The sequence below is a fragment of the Mytilus galloprovincialis genome, chromosome 10 (assembly GCF_965363235.1).
Source record: "Mytilus galloprovincialis chromosome 10, xbMytGall1.hap1.1, whole genome shotgun sequence".
In the NCBI taxonomy this organism is placed as follows: Eukaryota; Metazoa; Mollusca; class Bivalvia; order Mytilida; family Mytilidae; genus Mytilus; species Mytilus galloprovincialis.
In genome coordinates, this window is record NC_134847.1 from 81,450,269 (window position 1) to 81,473,372 (window position 23,104).

Genomic DNA, 23,104 nt, shown 5'->3' on the forward strand with positions numbered 1-23,104 from the left:
TAAGAACAAACACTGAATCAGAAAGTTGCCTGGTCATAGAGAAAAAGATTGCGATGTATGTTCAGACAGAAATGGTTATGGGGGTCGAAGGAGGAGTAGGACAGTGTGTAGAGTTTGCGGTAAAGGTGTTCACCGGGAGTGTAAAGACAATCATTTATGTGTTGAATCATGATTAAAATATATTTTTTGTTTCTAACCAGATTAATGTTTTTATTTTATATCAGGTGTTAAGACAGCCCACTAAAATTACATGAATTAGTCATTTATAATGCATCGAATCCTCATCCCTCACATAAAGATGGCTCTGTACCAGGAGCATGACAAGCACTTTTGAAATTACCCTACAATGTACTTGACCTATTTCTAGACGGTATTTGTTTTTTTATAATTGATTTTATCAGTCATTCTATTTGGATTGGAATTCGCTCATTGGATGTTTTATGCTTGTTGTATTGTTTGATTTCGATTCAGCGTACTTTTGAAGAATCATTATGCCATAAAAGGTGCACATGCAGTGCATCAAAATTGGTTTCAGTAATTAAACTTTTCGATTGCTATCATTATTTAGTGAAACTGTAACATTTCTTTGATAGGATTATTTTTATACAATACAAAAAATCAGCAGAAAATCCACACAAATTAAAACAAATTAAAAATTAAATTGAAAGCACTTTGCATGCATAACGCAACGTGCTATAGCCCCTCCCACAGTACACAAAAAAAGCGACGTCACTGAAACCTATTGTTCGAAGTCAAGAAAAAAAACATCGGCCGAAAATCGGCCCGTGGCAGTCAACGCATTATATACAAATCGGCCTAAAATCGGCCCATGGCACAGAAAACGTTAAGGTTTTATTTTTTTTTAAAAAGGGTTAATTATTTAATTTTTCTCTGCAGTGCCACATCATTAATACAAACGTACTATTGAGTTTTATACAATAGCGACATAAATTTACCAGAGTGATCGAAAATACAGAGAGATTATAGTGTCAAGTTGACACTCACTAAAGTCAAGACTAAAGCATTTGTCGATGACTAGAATTACCTTGTTTGGACTGTGTACTATTTCAATTATACAACCTATCTCATATAAAATAGATGGGAGAAAAAAAATGTACAAACAAACAAACATCTCACTTTCAATGTCTCAAATTGCTTCAAAAATAACATTGTTGTTTTTCTTAAAATTCTTTAACATTTGTATTGACCTATTGTATATTTTTTCTGATGTCATTTACGTCCTATAGTCGATTCAAAGAGGTGTGCATTTTTGTTTAAACTTGAGTAAATAATTGTTAATGTCAAAGCTAATAAAAGCCTGGATTTAATTAGGACGTAAGTCACTTCGCTATTCTAAAATGTTACCATTGTGGGATCCGCCATGTTGTTTTCGTCTCCAAGGAACGATCTCACCGGAAGTCAAATCTTAGGAAAACTTGCTAAATTAATGCAGCATAACCTACTCCCATTTCTTAATAAGTTTAATGTTATTTCTATATTATAGCTGTTACTTTTTTTTAAAGGCAGTTTATATGATTAATGTTCGATTTTGCAAATGAGATACTGAGCTTGCCTGTTTTATATTGTGTAACCCATCTAGTATTTCCTGAACTATACAACTCATTGGTGTATAAAATTATATATTTGATATATTATTTGCACAATTCAGTGATAATGATTTCTACAGTAAATGTTTATAAATGCACGAACCCTACACTACCTTTTAAGGGATTCTCGCATAAATTCATTTATCTTACAATCTCGGTTTTCGGAAAACCTCCACAATTTGTATTGAATATCACGGTAATTATTTATGTCTTTGAGACGGCCCCTATACGCGCAAATTATTAATGAAATCCTCTCATACTGATACTCATAATTGCTACAACAACAGTGGCGGATCCAGAATTTTTCATAAGTGGGGGCCCACTGACTGACCTAAGAGGGGCCCCGCTCCAGTCACGCTTCAGTGATTTCCTATACATAAGCAACCAATTTTTTACACAAAAAGGGGGACCCGGGCCCCCTGCCCCCCCCTAAATCCGCCTCTGAACAATAGTGTCAATCGTAAATCATGAGTTCCGCCCTGTCAGTCCCAAATATAATCAAGCACTGGTTTACATTTTTTTTAAAGAGGGGCTTAAATATAGTACTTAAAAGATTTATTATTTAAGAAATAATTCATTGCAGCCGTATATAGATTTGTTTTCATTTAATCATGGGTTGGGCATTTATATTTGATTATTTTACCCTGATCGTTAGCGAGGGGTAAAATAAGAATATAAATGCCCAACCTATGGTTAAATGAAAACAAATCTACGGCTGCCATGAATCATTTCGATTCTAATAGGACAAATTCGGTAATTTTGTTAACCGTGAAAGCCCTATGTACATACGATATATACTGTTTTGGCTGTTCCGTTTTACCCAATTTTTATAATATTAGTTATTTGCCACACGATAGTGATACGCTTGATGTCCAATACCTCGGGTCTATAAACTGCAAAAGGTCTTGTGGGCAGCAAGGGCCCAAGAGAGGCAATGCGTAGGCCCATATGTGTTTTGAATTGCTCTAGCACTGATCAACCTGGCCCCAGCTATGGGTAAATAGTCTGTTATATAAGAGTTGCAGCTAAGTAAGGCATGAAACTCATACAAGAAATAGTAAAATTCCAAAATAAACATGGATTTTACGGATTCATTAGCTTAGTTAGAACAGCAGTACTTCTATACCATTGTATACCTAGAGGATGGAAACCTTAAAGTAGGATAAGATGAAACGTACTTATGCTGAAATTTTCACGAGCAGGCATTGGTGCAAGGTTAAAAAAAGGAAGACGAATGTACTATTGATCTTTGTTTTTGTAATTAGTTGATGATTCGAGGGAACATCATCAGTTCTCAGAAGGTCGGGCAAAACAGAATGCTTATGTCTCTCCTCAATATTTCATGATATGTAGGCCAGCCTAAACAGAATGCTTAATTCTATAGCCTACACAACTTTTATTGTAGTGTACGTTCTCTGTATGCAAGACAAAAACAGAATGTTTATTTCTCGACTGCATCACTTTAATTATAGGCCAGACAAAACTAAAAATACGTATGTCTCCACCCCTACAACTTTCATTATAGGCCAGACAAAAATTGAATATTAATATCTCTTTGCCACAACTTCCATTATAGGCAGGGCAAAAACTGAATGCTTATGTCTCGCCTATACAACTTTCCTTGTAGGCCAGACAAAAACTGAATGCTTATGTCTCTCCACAACTTTCATTGTAGGCCAGACTGAACGCCAATGATTCTTTTCCACAACTTTCATTATAAACCAGACAAAAACTGAATGCTTATGTCTCCCTTCTCCAACTTTCATTATAGGCCAGACAAAAACGGAACACTTGTGTCTCACCTCCACAACTTGCATTGAAGCCAGGCAAAAACTGAGTGCTTATGTTTCCCCTCAACAACATGCATTAAAGGCCAGATGTTTCTCTCCAACGATTTTCATTGTAGGCCATACAAAAAATGAAAGCCAATGTTTCTTTAACACAACTTTCATTGTTGGTCTGACAAAAACAGAGTGCTTATATGTCTCCCCTCCAAAACTTTTTTTATAGGTCAGACAACAACAGAATGCTTACATCTCCCTTCTACAACTTTTTTTATAGGTCAGACAAAAAAAAAGAATGCTTATTTCTCCCCTGCACAACTTTCATTGTAGGCCAGACAAAAACTGACTGCTAATGTCTCACCTCCATAACTTTCTATAAAGCCCAGTCAAAAACTGAATGCTTATGTCTCCCCTCCACAACTGTCATTGTAGCTATAGGCAAGACAAAAAACAGAATGGTTATTTCTCGCCTGAATCACTTTCATCATAGGCCAGACAAAAAAACTAGCTTACAAACCTTTTATTGTAGGCCAGACAAAAACTGAATGCTTATGTCTCCCCTCCACATCTTTCATTGTGGGCCAGACTAAAACTGAATGCTTAAGTCTCCCCTCAACAACTCTCATTGTAGGCCTGACAAAAACTGAATGCTAATGTCTCCCTCCACAACTTTCATTGTGGGCCAGACAAAAACTGAATGCTTAAGTCTCCCCTCAACAACTTTCATTGTAGGCATGACAAAAACTGAATGCTTATGTCTCCCTTCCACAACTTTCATTGTAGGCCTGACAAAAACTGAATGTTTATGTCTCCCCTCCACAATTTTCATTGTAGGCTTGACAAAAACTGAATGCTTATGTCTCCACCCCACAACTTTCAATGTGGGCAAGACAAAATTGAACACATATGTCTCCCCTCAACAACATGTATTGTAGGCCATTCAAAAATTGAATGCTTGTCTCTCTACCACAACTTTCATTGTAGGCCATACAAAAATTGAATGATTATGTCTCCTCTCCACAACTTTCATTGTAGGCCATACAAAAACTGAATGTTTATGTCTTGCCTCCACAACATGCATTGTAGGCCAGTCAAAAACTGAATGCTGAAGTCTCCCCTCCACAACTTTCATTGTAGGCCAGACAAGAACTGAAGGCTTTTGTCTCCCTGCCACAATTTTCATTATTGGCCAGGCTAAAAACTGAATGCTTATGTCTTGCCTCCACAACATGCATTGAAGAAACTGAATGCTTTTGTCTCCCCTCCACAATTTTCATTATTGGCCAGGCAAAAAACTGAATGCTTATGTCTTACCTCCACAACATCAACATGCATTATTGGCCAGGCTAAAAACTGAATGCTTTTGTCTCCCCTCCACTACTTTCATTATAAGCCAGATGTTTCTCTTCCACAACTTTCATTGTAGACCAGACAAAAATTGAAAACCAATGGGTTTTTTCCATAACTTTCATAATTGGTCTGACAAAAACTGAAGGAATTATTCTCCAAACTTTAGCATAAAAATGCAATGTCGTTGATTTATTATTTCCTGAATGCAATAAATATGGACATAAAAAAATGACCATTGTTGACTTAAAAGGTTTTTACCAAGTAATGAGTAAATACAGCATTTTTTTCCTTTTTTTAATTAATAACAAGAAATGCTCAATATAACAAAAAATAATGCCCTTTAGCTAATACATTGCATAAAACCCAACTATTTTCCTGAATATCAATTTGACCATAAATTTTGGTTTAACTATACATATCATACCGGCCCATATAATACAAACAGTTCAATAAATGAAGACATTTTAAACTGTGTAAACATTCATGACATTATCAAGCACCAATAGGTTAACAAATCTGCAATATTTAAAGGCCTGAGCAAAAATCAAACCATGACAAAACAGAAGAACGAAAGGAACATGGAATAGATGAAAATAAATGCAGAAATTTTGAAAAAAAATCTAGAGAAATGGAGGAAATAATTATCATTTTTAGCACATCATGTACACAACTTGTCAATATCCCCTTAAAGATTTAAAAGGTTTCTTTTGAAACTACATGTAATATCATTTTGCATTTAATTCAAATGAAATATTTAACCCCTAAAATATTAAGCCTTAATATCATAATGTGTCATAAACACAAGCTATGTATATGACATATTATCTTGTCTTTTTTTCTATAAGTGTTTTGTCCATAAAAAAATATAAAAAAGGACACAGTACTCTGGTACATGTTAATGGTCCCATCTAAAATTCGTGGATTAAAAAAATACCATTTGTATGATGAATTAACTGTATAAGTTGAAATAACTACAATGCATCACACTATTAAACAGAACACAATAAAACTGACTAATATATGTATAACAGATCTTTCTTCTCTTAAAGATTTGAACAAAAAACTAAAAATTACTACAAAGCAATATTATTTACATGTATACATTAAACATTTGGAAAGGCCCATCAATACTTAAAGCTTCCAAGTACTGTAACAATGATAAAATGAGTTAATAAACACCAAGTTTATATATGGGAACACCTTTGTGGGACAGAAATATATATTTTATCATTGACTAGGAGTTAACATCATTGTCAACGTAATTCTCCACCAATTATCATCATTTTGTACTAGGGGTAAATGCTGGAAAAAAACATATTTACATGATTTATGGTAAATGTTTGCAAAGTCTCACAACTGAATTTTTAATACAATTCCTTACTTTTTTAACTATTATCATGATTATAAATATAAAAGTGATATTTTTCTTAAATTTATGATGAGAACAAAAACTTGCACTGTAAAAGTTTAGCAGGATTTTTTATGAATAATGAATGCTGACGTACTTCATGTACTTATATTGTTTCAAGCAAGCTGTTAGACGTGTAAATAGTATTTTTGAGATTTCAAATTTATCAATATAAATAACGTCAGTTCTTATCCTATTGGACCATTTCTTTGCTACTTTTCTTTTAAAGACAAAATGAAAAAAAAATTTTGTTATTAATATTTCTTACACAATATTCTCATGATCAGTATTCTTGACGTTGTCATACATTATACATGTAGTGATAAGATAACGGAGGTCAGTAGAATGTTTTATTCTCAATCAGTAAATGTACATTTTGGACCTAAGACATATCAGAATTGGGAATGGTATAACATACATATAAGAAAGTAGCACTACAAGTTTTCAACCCCTAATCTTAATCACTAAGCACCTCTTCAAAAAGCACTAAACTGAACTGAACACCATATTCATATATATCATGTATATGTTTATCATGTTTATCTACATGTACAGTAATACCTACAACTATTGTAAACATGGTAAAAGACATGGTAAAAATTATCATCACTACATTTGTAATAAAATTACCAGTTCAATTTCAAGAAAAGTTGGCATATTGATAAATTTTTCTTTCTAATTTTATATTAAAATGTCAGATAAATCCCATAGATCTACCTAATCATGATGATCCATGTAAAATTTCTGACATTTAATACAGATATATTCATGATACAGTTCTGTCTTTATTCAAATCTTCCTTAAATTCTAAAACTATGGTATAATCATTTATCTTAGGCCATGGAAAAATAATTGATGGTTTCCCCTAACCCGACCGGGTCATTTTTTTACCGCCGGGTCATTTAATTTTTCTGTAAAAAAAAAACCAAAACTATAATTAATTTTTATTTTTGCAAAGACAATGTAAAGTGTTGAAAATATGCAAGCTTATAGTTCCGCTATAGAAACAAAACATATAAAATTACGCATGGTTACCCCAAAAAAAAAGCCTGCCTGCCGGGTCTTAAAAGTTTTCCCATGTATGGGGAAACCAACAATTAATTTTCCATGGCCTTATCATTTAGAAGTTAAACTAATGTTTAAGACTATGTACTTTGATGTACATGTAGTGCACATGATGTACAAAGTGACATACATGACATACATGTACATGACATAAAAATTTAAATAGACTTTTGACTTTTGTACATACACAATGTATATCAGTATATATATATTATACATGTAGCATTGTCTAGCTCTATGACCATGAATTACTGTATAACAGCATTTACATCCTTATTATCATACAAAATGTATAACTTGGTAACAGTTTACAATGCAAGACTGCTTTGTATAACCATGACAACTGACACATTTGATATTAAAATATATTTGGAAAAAAAACCTAGTAAACAGGTTATGATAATCAGAACACAGGATAAATGATATATGCATGATATATATATGCAGTCCTGAATAGACAAAAGATAGAACGAACTTGATTTTCAGGATTAAAAAGTAAATTTCATACACATGTTTATAAATAATTATACAGATATGGCTGAAGATATTGAACAAGTAAATGCCAAAAAGAGGAGATTTTCCTTAATAAAAACAGGCTGAAATGGTCCTTAAAAAGGTTTCAAATTTGTATGATTCATTTACATGTATAAAACTCACATTCAAATAAAATGACTCCCTTTATTATCTTTTTAAATTTTATTTGCATCATGGAAATCCTTTATCGTTTTTGGATTGTTTGGACAGGAGCAAATTAAAAGTTAGCAATAAACAACTTTAACAAGTACAACCTGACAACATGTACATACACAGTTTTTATATAGACATCATCTTTCAGGGAAGGAACAAAACCCCTTTCCTGTTGGAATCAAGCATGAAGATGTACATGTATGAGCAGTTTTAAAATGATTTGAAGTCCTTTTCCTGTAAGTGATCACTAAGGCATGTAGACTTGTGACCATTTTTCCAATGTTCCTTCTGACATTTCTCACTACAGTATCTGGATAGTTTACAAGCACCACAATATAGAAACTTGTCTTTGTCACAACACTGCTTTCTACAACTAGGACAGGAACAGAAATAACTAGCTTCATCTGATAAATCTTCACTCAGTTTGTCTTTGGGATGCCAACTGTCTTTAAGATTCTCCTGGGATTCTTCAAAAAGAATTTCAATCAGGGAATTGAAATGAAGAAATAGTTCCTCTTTATGGTAGCACCAGATATAGTTTTTCTCCATCTGTGGATGATTTGGGTTGAAGGTCTTGGCATATTCCATTAAAAGTTTGAGTGCCTGACTGGATTTGATCCTTCGTTGAGTATTAGTTCCTCCCAGTAATGCCATTACATGAAGAATCTTGGCACAGTACTGAATCGCCTCTATACTTGGTATGCTGTAAAACTGCAATCTACATTTGATGTGTTCTTGAATGTCTCTGAAAATGTTATGGCGGAGGTATAATTCAACCATACTAAACTTTCCGACAAGAAGACACCGGTACAAACTGACAAACCCTTTACGAGAGAGTTCTGGGATTTCCCTCTGTCGTACTGCTTTAAATAACACAGACACAACTTTGTCTTTATATAGATTGATATGTTTGATAACAGCGACTGAACTTTGCATTTCTACAAACAGTTGCATCAGGACATAGAGATTACGATTGATATGACATTTACACGATGCTCTTTCACACAGAGATAAGGACCTAATGATCATGTCTGAGCCAGTCTCACCCAAACATTGTAAAACTTTCCAGTAATTATCTTCATGTTTTTGTTTTCCACTAGACCTCATTTTCTGTAGTGTATCGTAAAAAGTGTCCAAGTATGGATAATCTGCATCCTTAATCTTAGCAATGATTTCAGCAACATAACTTTCAACAGTCTTACTAGATGACATGGTGGATGTGTAAATCTCTTGGCGACAGCAATCACATAAATCCCATTTACAGCAGTTGTTGTCTGAGTGAGGAAATAATTCCTGTGCGATCAAATCTTCCCATGTGCACCAGTTGTTGGAGTGAAGAAATATATCCCGTGAAATAAACTCCTCCTCCTACAATATTCAAGATATAATTGACATTATTAAGTGACACATTGTATGAGTTAAGAAGATGACAGATATCTGTAAATTCATTAAAATATAAACAAGTTTTTGGACAGAAAAAGAAAAGATGCATTGAAAGCAGGGATGGGAGCTATTGAAACTGTGAATTATAGAAACAAGACTGAAGAGACTTCAAGAAACCTGAATTGTTTCCCAAAAATAAATTGATACAATGCAACAGGATTATTTGATGAAAATAGGAAGTAGGAAAAACCCTATCAATGTCAATGAAACTGACCAAGTTATCCTAGGTAAAATAGCGATATAATCAGATTATCATTGGTCATCTCAACTCAACTGCTTTCCTCAGTGTCGTCTTACTGGCTTAAGCAAGAAGATCAATCTCGTTGAGCAATGTTGAGATGATCAACGATATTCTATAATTATTTTGATATTGAGTTGTTTGAAGCAAACTTTATTTGTTTAGAGAGAAGAAATTTTACAAATTAATGTGCATTTTACCATTCAGAAATATAGACACTGTCACATTTTTATCAATGCTGATTTGTTCTGAATGTCAATATATATATGATTATAATGTACTTTGGAGTAAGAGTTGTCTCCCCTTCTGAAAATATAGACATGAGATTTGAGTTTTGATGTACCCAACAATATATGATATTTAAAAGTGAAGAAGATTATGACATCCCTTTGAGACGTATTAAATAATCATTTGGACTAGTGTGACCTGTGAGTACTATAACAGTATTTTCAGTTGTGACATAATATTAAAGTTGTGTTTCTTTTTTTCAATAGCAAATGCACACTTTTAACCCCATAATGACATAAGATAAGTAATATTCCCTTTCAAAACATTTAACATTTAATGCATAAAATAGGGCTTATGAAGTATGGACAAATTGACTATGGCCGAAATGGTATTAAGGTTCATGTGGACCCTCTGCCTTTGGCTAAAATGGCTGCATTTCACCTCAAAATTTACTCTGAGTAAAGACAAACCTGTGCTACTGGAAAAGTTTTAAGGCATAGCATGCCCTAGATAACTAGAATTCAAATGCATTGTATGATTCAGAAAATTCATAACTTAAGGTGGTACCTAATACTACAGGGAGATAAGTTCATAACTCTGTAAAGTCAGCTAAACGTTTTAATTACATTGTGTTGTAAAAGGAATATTAAGCTTCTCAATGATCAAAATTGGTGTTTGTCAAATTGCTATATAACCAGTGTAATTTTTCTGACAAAACGGTTGGTTTAAAATTTTTAAAATTTTTATACTTTTGTTAAAGTGTCAAAGTAAATACTTTGACAAAATTTTATGAAAATTAAACGAGCCAAATTAATTTTAGTGAAAGTGTTGGGTACCACCTTAACTGAATTTTGCAGTGCACTTTTTTTCATCCCTGCAGAAGATGATAAAATTAACAAACATTTGAGTTTTGCTTGATATGGTCCACTCCTGTACACAGTTTAAATCACCAATTATTGCCAGGTAGCTATTGTCCATCTATTGTCCATGTCAAACAAAACAGCTCACTTCAATAATTACCTGTGGGGAAGATCTCAAACCTCTTTCTGAACTTACAGTGTAGTTTAATTTGGTACTTTCTGGAGGAATGAAAAAAAGTGCACTGCAAAATCCTGTTCAGTTTTTATTTTTTCTTATACATAAAACCTACTTGAAATGTATTTATCTAGGGCATGCTATGCCTTAAATAATGCTCTCCAACTTTGTACATGTTTGGCTTTATCAATATTTCGATTTGAGCGTCACTGATGAGTCTAATGTAGACGAAACGCGCGTCTGGCGTAATAAATTATAATCCTGGTACTTTTGATAACTATTAAAACTTTTCCAGATGTACAGGTTTGTCTGCACTCAAGGTAAATTTTGAGGTGAAAATACGGCCATTTTAGATGAAGGTTCCACATCAACCTTAATGTGGCTCAAAACAAGTGTATGAATATTTGAGATGTATTCGAGTCTTCCTTGACACTTGGTCCAAATAATTATGACGTTTTGAAAGACTATTATATTTTTTCTTTGACACCTTATGTTGCAGGAAAGCATCAAAGCAAAAATTTAAAATAGCCTGCCAAGACATCATAATGGAAGCAAGTCAACTAATACCAACGTAAACCCGTACCATGTCAACTCGTACCAAAAAGGTTAACTTGTACCAACGTAAACTCGTACCACTGCAAACTCGTACCATTAAAAATGTATTCAAAAATACGAATGTTTTATGTATTTTTGTAAACTTAATAAAAAAAAATTGAATTTATAATACTTGAATTTGCCCCAAAGTTGGTCATCAGGTGCAGAAAATTTGAAAATTTTTCGTCCTTTGACTTTACCTTAAAGGCCCAGGGATGCTGGTAAAGGTATCCAACTGTAGCCTGCATGGGTGGGTGGACCCCAGTTAACAAATTGACCCCAACAGTTGTTAGGTGGGAGTGAATCTGATCTTGGTTCAGCAGTATACAGAAGGTCATTTCGACCAAAGATACTTAATTTCACGATTTTTTTTCGATTTTTTACTTCAAATGGAAGTAGTCGTTTCCTATACGTATTTCAATAATAAAATTTTACAATCAGTAGTTATATGCCTGCGGGTTTGCACTATTTTTACAAGTTTTATGCCTCTGAACTTCCTGTGTTAATTAAAGTACCATAATTTGGTATTCGGCCTTTGGTTTCTTTTTGTATCCTTTTTTATAAGTTCTAAAACTTTAACTTTTATTCTGTGGGTTGTGTTGATGTTAGAATAGTATTAATGGAACAATTGAGTTTTTCGAGAAAAAATTAATACATTTTGATTCACCGTTTACGTGACAGGAAACAAAACAGGAAACCAATCTTTATTTTCTTTATTTTGCACAATATATTTCAAAAGACATAAATGAACACCATTACTAGTGTTACTTGCTTCATGTTAATATTTAAAATCTATTTTCAATGTTAAATTAAAGTTTTTTTTAAACGCGACAGGAAACCATAAGAAACCGAAAGCATTTTTTCAGTTTTATTTTATTGCAAAATCTGCTTAAAATGATCTGAACAGTATACTTTTTCTTAAAATCCATCTTAAATGTAACAGTATTATAAAACTCCTAAATATGTGCTTGTTTTGAAAACAATTAGTACAATTTATTCAGAAATTTCCATATTTTCTTCATTGATACCTTGACACTGATAGTGACAGATGCAGTGTTAGTGAATCATTAACAGGGGTGGATTTAAGAGGAGCAGGAGGCCTGGGCCCCCTTTAATGGGGAAAATGTCCACTAGTTGATTATATAATTGGGAATCACTGAACCATGACTGATAGGTTCCCAATTTAGGCAGTCCCCTCTTATGAACATTTCTAGATCTGTCATTGATTGCTATGTCCGCTAACCCTGGTTTAATTACATTACAAGACAATAGTGTGAATTATGAAATCACCTTTGCTTCTAAATGGTCATAAAATGCTTCTGTGACAAACTGTACTCCTTCAGCATCTCCTCTTTCAAACTTCTCAATCATCCGCTGTTCTTCATCTGCAGTAAGTTCTCGCTTGGGCTTCTTCTGCAACCGGAAGTCACGTTTGATCTTCTAAAATGGAAAGTCTCAAAGATGAATAATATAATTCGGAACAATGCACATGTTCGACCCTAGCTTGGTTATTTCTATGGTTCATGAAAAATACAGAAAAATTTAGTGAAAGTAATTAAAACATGAAGCTTTAAAAACAACTTAAACAATTAGTAGCAATTTCTCTCTATTTATTTCACTAAAACATGATTTTAGACACGTGTGGCTTGTCATATGTATGGGATAATATCTTTTTTGTAAATAAAATATGGCTACATGTAACCATCAAACAGAATTTGATAGATCAATTTATTAAACAAAGATGGCTAGCAAGCCTACAGGAATCACCAAAAAGCATTAAATTATCGTTTATTTAAAGATACTTTGGAGTTTGAGAAATATGTAAATATTTTGGATGACAGGCAGATATCCTTATTTCTTAAATTTCGAACTTCGAACATGAAATTTCCAATAGAAACTGGAAGATGGCAAAACATAGAAAGAGAAAACAGAAAATGTGTATTGTGTAATTCAGATGTCATTGGTGATGAATACCATTACATTTTTAATTTTCAGCGTTTGATAACTGTAGGAAACAATGTATTGCATTTTACTATAGAAATAGACCAAACTCATTGAAGTTTTATGAATTAATGAATTCTAAAAAATGTAAAGAACTGAACGAACTATGTAAACTTATTAAGGAGATTAATAACAAATTGAACTTTTCTGGGTGAACAATTGTGAACGCCTCTATTTACTTTCGTACATTATTTATTTATGTAATTGTATTGAAATATGTATAATTATCTCTATACCTTTGTAATTTGGTTTGTGAGAATAAAGATATATATATATAACAAACTAGCTCCAATAATTCATGGCTCTCTAATATCATTTTCTACATTGAAAAATTGGGTATTGACCTAAATATATGTAAAAGTTTAGGCAAAAATAAATTAAAAAATTTACTGAAAAAACAGCTCAAATTAAATTTTCAAAATGATTCGGAGAAAATGCGAGTTTTTTATTTACATAATTAAGGCAAATTAGACACTTATTTTTCATTCAAAAGGTCATTTGACTATGAAAATTATTTAGATTTAAAGCACCCACAAAAACATTTGTTAACAAAATACAGACGCAGCAATCACTGTTTAAAATAGAAACTGGCAGACATGAACGAATTACCAATGTATGTGGTAAATATGAAATATTACCTCGACATGAGAGGATATGTTTATATTGTAATTCCAATTGTATTGAAAATGAAATGCACTTTCTTTTGGAATGCATGCCCTCTTTACAATAAGCTCAGAAGAGATATGACTGATTATATCAAAAAATACCCCTGTTAACAGAAAAGATCTTTTTTCATGGATCATGATTTATGAAGATAGCAGATTTTTATCTATTGTATGTGCATACCTCGATAAAGGCCTGAAACTTAGAAAATCAGAAAATTAGTTAACTTAAATACTCTAATAGATATCAAAAGTATCCCACTTTGACCACTGATCCTTTTCCTCATGCAACATGGGTGTTGACAAATACACACCAAATAATGCCATAGCTGGTGATATGGGCTGGAAACCTGCATGCGTTAAACAATGGTCAAGTGTCCTGAGACATTGGGCTAGGTGTTCCATAATGGACCCACACAGGATAAATTTTAAATTTTTGAAGTGGTCGATACGAAAATGCAGTGGCGGATCCAGGGGGGGGGGGTTCCGGGGGTGCGCACCCCCCCCCCTTTATTTTTGCCGATCAATGCATTTGTATCGGGACATATGTTTTGCACCCCCCCCCCCTGCACCCCCCCTTTGCCCTGGGTTAGCACCCCCCCCCCCTTTCGAAAATTCCTGCATCCGCCCCTGCGAAAATGTAATACTAGAATTAAAAACTGGAGTTTTAGAGTTATAGAAATGTTAAAATTTTATAATTATGAGCTATATTGTAATTTTGAATTAAATGTATTGAACAAAAATTGTATTAAACAAATTGAGGAGGATGTATTTGATAATTTTAAATCAAACTGGTGTACAAGAGTTGCTGCATATGCAGAGGGAAGTAAATTAGGGACTTACAAATTGTTTAAAAATAACTATTGTACTGAAATTTATTTGCAAAATATTATGTCATTAAAAAACAGAAGTTCATTCGCTAAATTTAGATGTGGGGTAGCTCCACTAAAAATAGAAACTGGAAGATATGAAAAGAAAGAAGTCCATGAGAGGACATGTTTTAACTGTAGCTCTATTGTTGAAGATGAAATGCATGTCATTTTAAAATGCCCATTGTATGTGGATCTAAGACAAATCATGATACATGAAGCTTTACATTTTAATGAACATTTTAACCTTTTATCAGATAATGAAAAATTTATATTTTTATTTAGTAATGACAATGTTGCTGCTATAGTTGCCAAAACCTGCAACAATATTTTATTAAGAAGAAATAGTATTTTATTTCACTAGCTTTTAAAGAAACAAATGTTTTAATATCATTTAGTAAAAATGTATATTGTGTCAGAATTTTAATTATAAACATTGATAAATGTGTAAAAATATGTTTATATGTATATAGTATATCTTAAAAGTCTTTCATAAATCTTTTTAAGATTGGTACATGCAATGCAAATGTTTTAATGTTTTAAATCTATGTATGTGAATCTCATTTTATGTTTGTATGTGGTGAGACTATAATAAAATATTGAATCTGAATCTGCATTTGAATTATTATTTTATGTTTCTTTAATCACTCTGTAATGTTTATGTCATGTTGTAATTAAATTTGCTTTCGGGTCGATCCGGCCCCACGTCGATCCGGCCCAAGTCGATCCGTCCCACGTCGATCCGGCCCCACGTCGATCCGGCCCATATGTAAAGTCGATCCGGCCCCAATAAAAAAAAAATATTTCTAAGGAATAAAAATAAATATATATTAATTGTAATTCATAAATGTTTATTATTTTTATTATAATGTTAAAGGTGTACGGTAAAAAAAGTAAAAAAGGCCTTTGAATTTTCTTTAGATGAGTATAAAACAACTAGGTTGATTATGTCTTTATTACAAGTTTTCAAGATTATTGGGTATAATTATATTAAAACGTATATAAAAGAATTCAGACATCAACATTATTCAGCAGTTATTAGCATTTTCTTTCAATTGACTGTGATCCTAACAAGTCTTTCATCTTGTGTAACATATAATAACAAATAGTTTCATACATGAACGGTACAAGCCGATCCCCAAGCTGATACATATAAACTTTGTTTTTCTTTTGAAGTTCTTAAAATTTCTAAAATTGAGAAATGTTGTTTGATTTGCCGGATCCTTTCTATAAAAGAGTGCTCATATTATATTTTAGAGAGTGAAAACGTGCATTCAATGTCATTGTTTTGTTGTTTTCTTGCAATGAAGAATAATGAATACTCATATGACTTTTTTTTTATCTACACTATTCAAAATATTGTCAAAATAAGAAAAATATATTGACTATATCCGATGTTACAAAAAAAAAAGTGTTATAGAATAGAATAGTTTTATATGTTATAGAAGCCTATGATGTAACCTGCAAAAAAAATACAAATAATTATTATAATATACACCAACCAGAAGATCAAACTATAAAGACCTTGTTGAAAAACAGATTACGTAACTTTAATTAATCAGCATTGGAATCAAATCAAATCAAATCAAATCAAATCAAATATTTTATTATAGTCTCACCTCTCTACATGTACAATACAAACATGAATACAATATATACAACATGTTTTAATTAAAAGTACAACACAATCTTAAAAACATTCGAGAGCCACTCTCAAAAGAGTTATGAGAGACTTTTACATAAAAAGGATTGAATTAAGTGATTACGAGTGGCATTACCTTAGTTCTACAGTATTAAATCAAGCTAAAGTAACTGCAGTGGTTCACGCAGAAAAGCCAGTGAGTAATTTTAATACATCTAGTTATGAGCAAGTGAAGAAAAATACTACTAAACGTGCTGGTAAACGTCGCATATCTTCTGATTTAAAACAGACAAGTCCGAAGAAACCGCGTAGTGATAGTGTACCTATAGATGCCATATCAAGTGAAACGCCATGTATTGGAGTGAACATAAGCTCAAACGTTACCAATGACACAGATGACCTCAGGGCTATGATATCTAATTTAACGGAATCAATGAACGTTTTTCACAATCAATTGTCAATTAGAATAGATGGATTAGAAAATAATATCACTCAAAAGATTGAAAGGATCATAGACAAAAGGATTGAGACAGCTATGCGCAAAGAAAGAGGCAACACGCAAAAGGACTTGGATAAGATGGAAAAGAAAATGGAGAGTACTATTTCGAAATGTAAAACTGACTTAAAACAGGACTTACATAGTGTAAAGAAAGAATTGTCGGACTTTAAGAAATCTTACGCAGAGACAGCGAGTCAAGCACCAATCCTTGTATCCAGGGAAGATCGTCAAAATAATGTTATCATCAGAAATTTGCCGGAAAGTAAGAATGAAAACCTGCTAAATAAAGTGGGTGGGCTATTAAAAGACGGACTAAAATTAAAAGATATAAGTGTCAAATCGGCTGACAGAAAAACGAGTAACAACGACAGCAGACCCGGTGTGATTATTGTTAGCTTTGAAATCTCAGACGACAGAAGGAAAGTCATGGCGGCTAAAAGGATGTTAAAAGACTCTAGAAACTACAAAAATGTATTTATTGACTTCGATATTCCCAAAGCACAAAGAGTAATGAATGCTAATTTGAGGAACATAGTCCACACGATTGGTCAAGACAAACTGGAAATACGAGGCTCCAGAATTCAAGTGAAACATTATGAAGGACAGGCTAGTGGAATGCGGAACTTTGACAATAGGGAGAAACGGAACAATTTCAACCGTATTGACCAGGGAGAGTACGAAAATAACAGTAGAAATAGACATCAGTATAATGTACCCAGTGATTTTCAGCAACGAAGCGGTAGTGAGTCACGACGAAATATATATCCCGATAGCCGCAGGCGTATAAAACAACATTAGTGGAAATGCGGGTTCTGGAATGTAAGAGGCTGGAACACAGATAGTGGCTCTGACAATTTTTATTTGCGAGTTTCCTGCTTGGAACTTACAAACATAGACATATTAGGGGTCGCCGAGACTCATTTGGCTGGAGAGAGCAAATTATCAGTAACAGGATATACGTGGTTTGGTCAAAACAGAAAGCGGCTTCATGTTCGAGCAAGAACAGGCTCTGGTGGAATCGGATTCCTTGTGCGAAATGAAATAATGAAAAATTTTCATGTTGTAATATGCGATGATTCGTTTGAAGGAATACTGTGGATAAAACTACAAGATAAATTAAATAAAGCTGATGTGCTTTACTCATGTGTTTGTTATCTACCACCAATAAATTCTACCAGAACATGCGATGCAAATGAGTACTTTGATATGCTCATCAGCCAGATTCACATATACGGCAAGGACGCTTTTTTCTACATATGTGGTGATTTTAATGGTAGATGTTCTGAAATGGAGGATTTTATTCCCGGTATCGATATACTCCCGGAACGGAAAGTTTTGGATTTCACCGCTAATGCATATGGGGAAAATTTGTGCGATTTCTGCATCAATGCAAACTGTTGCATCTTGAATGGACGAAATTCTAAAAAGGATAACTTTACCTATGTATCTACTCAGGGTTCATCAGTGGTAGATTATTGTCTAGTACCGTATGAAGCAATCGAAAAATTTACAAACTTTGAAGTTCTTACCGTTTCCGAATTAACAGAGAAAACTCAGCTTTTTTCACAAATTGATTCAATAACCGTTAAACCGGATCATTCTTTACTTATGTGGGATTTAAATGTTAATATACATGATATAGCTAAGACAGTCGAAAGTAATACAATTAGTGAACAACGTTATTTAAAATTTGATGTACAAAATATACCTAATCATATGTTTCAGGATAATATTGAAGAATTGAATGATATGATATATAGCCTAGAATCAAGTGTAAATTCGCAAACAGATTTGAACAATTGTTACAGTGTCTTCGTGGATTTAATTAAAACCGAAATGATGGATAAGTTAAAGGTGAAAGAAATATGTGCCAATTCTGCAATTTCAAACAAACGAAGGCGATCAAAGAAACCGTGGTGGTCCGAAGCATTGACTGAATTATGGAATAGTTTATGTTGCGCCGAAAAGGAAATGTTAAAATCACATGGGCATAGGAAAAAAGAATTACGACTTATATTTGTACAGAGACGGAAATGCTTTGATAAAGAAGTGCAAAAGTGTAAGCGTATATATTGGAAAAAACAGCAAGATAATATTGAAAATTTACTAACTTAAAATAGTCAACAGTTTTGGAAAGAAATTGGCAAAATTGGTGTTGGTCAAGAAAGACGTAAACGCATTCCAATGGAAGTGGTTAGAGAGGATGGTACAACAAGTAATGATATGACAGATATACTTCAAGTGTGGCAAGATAGTTTTCAGACTTTATTAAATTCGTCGGGTAATAATAGTATAAGTGAAACACAAAACGAAATAAACGAAAGTGATGGATCATATTTAAATGAACACATTAGCCTAGAGGAACTTATTCGAGCTATCCGTTCTCTTAAAAACAACAAAGCGTCAGGAATCGACGAAATACCTGGAGAAGTATTGAAAAATCCTAAATTGGTGAAGTTTTTGTTAACTCTATTCAATAAATGTTTTGAGACTGGGATGGTGCCAGACATATGGAGTAAAACTATTATTAACCCAATTCCAAAGTCTTCTACTGCCGACAGCCGCGATCCATCGAATTACCGTGGTATAGCCTTGGTACCAGTTATATACAAAATTTACTGCAATATTCTAAATAATCGACTAGTATTTTGGGAAGAAGAACATAACGTTTTGAATGACGAACAGAACGGTTTTCGTAAGGGCCGAAGCACGATTGACCATATTTCAACACTGACTTCAATCATCGAGTGTAGAAAATTAAAACGAATGTCTACGTACGCCGCGTTTATAGACTTTAAGAAAGCGTATGATTCTATCAACAGGCAAATTTTATTCACTAAATTGAAAGACCTTGGTATAAACGGAACTATGTTCAACGCTCTACGATCTTTATACAGTGATGTTCGAAGCTGTGTGCGTGTAAATGGATTTTCTACAGACTGGTTTTCAGTAAATTGCGGATTAAAACAAGGATGTTTATTATCTCCCTTGATGTTCAACTTCTATATTAACGATTTCGTAAATTTAGTCAAAACTTTGGATGTTGGTATCAATATAGATGGAGAAACAATTGGAATTCTGTTATACGCAGATGATATGGTCCTTCTAGCTAGTTCCCCTGAGGACCTACAATTACTCCTAAACATTCTTTCTTCTTGGTGTGCTAATAATCATATGATTGTAAACGCTGAAAAGTCTAAAGTTATACATTTCAGGCCGTTATCCATTGAAAGAACTGAGCTTTGTTTTAAATGTGGCGACCTTTCAATATCAACAGTAGAAACATATACCTATCTTGGATTAGTTTTTACGGAACATTTAGATTACAACCGCATGGCCAGTAATGTTGCGAAATCTGCGAGTAGAGCACTTGGATTAGTAATAGCAAAGTTTAAAACATTTGGTGGACTCCCGTATAACTGTTACACAAAACTATATGATACAATGGTTTGGAGTGTTATTAACTATGGTGTTTCAATCTGGGGTACAAAACATTTCCCATGTATTGCTGCCGTACAAAATCGAGCAGCTCGTTTCTTTATGTGTGTAGGACGATATACGCCCAATACAGCCGTACATGGGGATATTGGTTGGACTCCGGTTATAGTAAAACAATGGAAATCTGTGCTAAATCAGTGGAATAGACTTCGAAATTTTGATAGTGGTCGATTGAATAAAAGGGTCTTTGTATGGGCTGACAGTCAAGCCTTTTCAAACGCCAAAAACTGGAACTTTAAAATAAGAGACAAATTTAAAACGTGTGGAATTTTAGAGCGTTATAATATACATGATGAAAACGTACAATTTTGCGAAATAAAAGACACTATTTGTCATTCTGTTTTAAATGAACATATTTCCAAATGGCAGGAAGATTTAAACAGAATTGCCGCTGTTAGAGGAAACGGACAAAACAAGCTACGAATCTACAGACAGTTCAAAAACACTTTTGAGACTGAGTCATACCTTAAAGTGAACATGCCAACATCGTACAGAAGTGCTTACGCTAAGTTTAGGTGTGGAGTAGCGCCAATCCGCGTCGAGACCGGGAGATACGAGAACCTAAGATTGCTAGAACGAACTTGCTTTTGCTGTCCTGATTCCATTGAAAACGAAGAACATGTACTTTTATTTTGCCCACTGTATGATGATATTAGGGACAGTTGTTTTAATACTTTAAATATTGATGGTTTTGATAATTTTTCTAGTCAAGATAAGCTATCTGTGATTCTAGGTGGTGTTAACAATATACGTTTGTGTGCCAAAACCTGCAGAGACATTTTAGATAGGAGACGTAGATTTTTATATACATGTAGATAGTTTTGTATTTGCTTGTTTTTTATTTTTTTATTTTTTAATATTCTTAATTTTTTTATTTTCTTTTTAATTTTTAATTTATTTTTTTAAAATTTTTTTAGTATATATATATATTTAATGTTTTAAGCGGTATGAAATTTGTTTGGAATGTGTAAATAATCGTCTCTCATAATTCTATATGAATGGCTTTTACATATGTGTAATTTGTTTTAATCAATGTGTTATGTATTGCTTTGTAAAAGGTGAGACGTTAATAAAATATTGTATTGTATTGTATTGTATCATCAGACAACTGTTGAATAAACAAACCAATTATAGACTAATGATTTGATTAAATAAGTCATTATTATGCGTTAAATTTTATAGGTCCTTTGGACTGTAAATATTTATTTAGCTATTCTGTGTGTGAACTGAATAAAATAAAAATCGCCATGAAATTCAAAGTAATAGTTATCATGGAAAATAACTTCATAATTTAAAAATGTAGAAACTGCGATACAAACAGACACAATAACACTAATTTTCGTATGGATTTAAATTAGTTCGTTAACTGTTACTCCAATACGACCGGATACCGTAATTAATGTTATGCTCTTAATGGGCCCTTTTGTTTGGAAAATAAAAAATATTGTATTGTATTGAATTATTAATACAAAAGGAAATTTTCTGTAGCGCGAAAGTCTATTATTCTTATATATTATATGTTTTTAATACCTAAGGACAAGGATTAACATACTCAATTTTGTGAGAGAAAACATAAGTGAGTCTTAACCATTGAAATGAAGGGTTTTTAGCCCTGAATTTCCAAAATAGCTCTGCATGTGTTCTAGTACTATTTTTTTTAAATGATTTGTCTTGATTTATTTCTTTTTTTCTAATTACTATAGTAGGATACGAAAACTTCTACCAAGACTTTACATACAGATAAAGTATGATATTAAATTCTTGCCCGTTTGTGCCAAACATGCAGTCATAACTACATAAAATGGTAAAATCTGGGACATATTAAATATATTATACTATTCCCAGGTAATTTAGAATAATGTAGAATCAAGTAGTACTTACACTATTCTGTACCATACAATAAGCAGTAACAAACGCACAAACTTTGTAGACAGTGATGACAAAATCAAGAGTCAGCCACGCTGGAATAAGTTTTACCGCGCTCTGTAAGTAATCCATGATGGAAATGATGCTATGTAACCTGATCACCAAGACACCTACTGAGGGGTAGGAATGGTCAATTAAATAATTAAAACACGTGTCATTTATTGTCAATAAACAGACACGAACTTCCTTTGTATATAGGATGTCAACAAATTAATGATTTAAATATATCGGATATTTATAAATAGTTGATTTATAACCTAAAAACTCAATCAGTTTACTGAAAAAAAATATACACATTTTTGTTAATTTTTTGTCCATTAATTTTAGCAATGGTGTTAAAGTGTCTTTCTTCTATCATTTTATAGTATCTCTTGGTGGTTTTTTTTAAACACCCTCTTTTTATGTATGTCAGTAATCATTTTGAAACTTATTGAAAAAGTATATAGTTTCCGTTTTTTTATTTTACCTTTGAAAGCTTATTTCACAGATGTATTTTTCTTGCGAATGCATGGAATCATACCGAAAACTTATTTTTAAACGAAACAATTCTCCGCATTGAAACCAGACA

General features: G+C 32.9%; 2 protein-coding genes across 24 annotated transcripts in view; both read right to left on the reverse strand.

Annotated features, from left to right (window-relative positions):
* LOC143048550 (adenylate kinase 9-like) overlaps positions 1-1,444 on the reverse strand; it is a 53,332-nt gene extending 51,888 nt beyond the window's left edge. For all 23 annotated transcript variants that reach the window (XM_076222299.1, XM_076222286.1, XM_076222297.1 and 20 more), the window contains exon 1: positions 1,366-1,444. In XM_076222299.1, coding sequence (XP_076078414.1) covers positions 1,366-1,383 — 18 coding nt within the window. In that variant the 5' untranslated portion in view covers positions 1,384-1,444. The remainder of the gene's footprint in view (positions 1-1,365) is intronic.
* A 5,648-nt stretch (positions 1,445-7,092) lies between these two features.
* LOC143048553 (uncharacterized) lies at positions 7,093-22,646 on the reverse strand. Its single transcript, XM_076222300.1, has 3 exons — positions 22,492-22,646; positions 12,730-12,879; positions 7,093-9,269 (listed from the first exon to the last, which is right to left on the reverse strand). Exons 1-3 carry the CDS (start codon positions 22,606-22,608, stop codon positions 8,112-8,114), a joined length of 1,425 nt encoding a protein of 474 aa, XP_076078415.1. The 5' UTR covers positions 22,609-22,646; the 3' UTR covers positions 7,093-8,111.
* Between the last annotated feature and the right edge of the window lie 458 nt (positions 22,647-23,104).

Excerpts from the sequence above, each read along its gene's own strand:
- LOC143048553 (XM_076222300.1), bottom strand. The coding sequence starts at position 22,608 with ATGGATTACTTACAGAGCGCGGTAAAACTTATTCCAGCGTGGCTGACT. Across the intron at positions 12,880-22,491 it reads ATTGTATGGTACAGAATAGT|AAGATCAAACGTGACTTCCG; the intron begins GTAAGTACTACT and ends TTTCCATTTTAG. Across the intron at positions 9,270-12,729 it reads ATGACCATTTAGAAGCAAAG|GAGGAGGAGTTTATTTCACG; the intron begins GTGATTTCATAA and ends TGAATATTGTAG.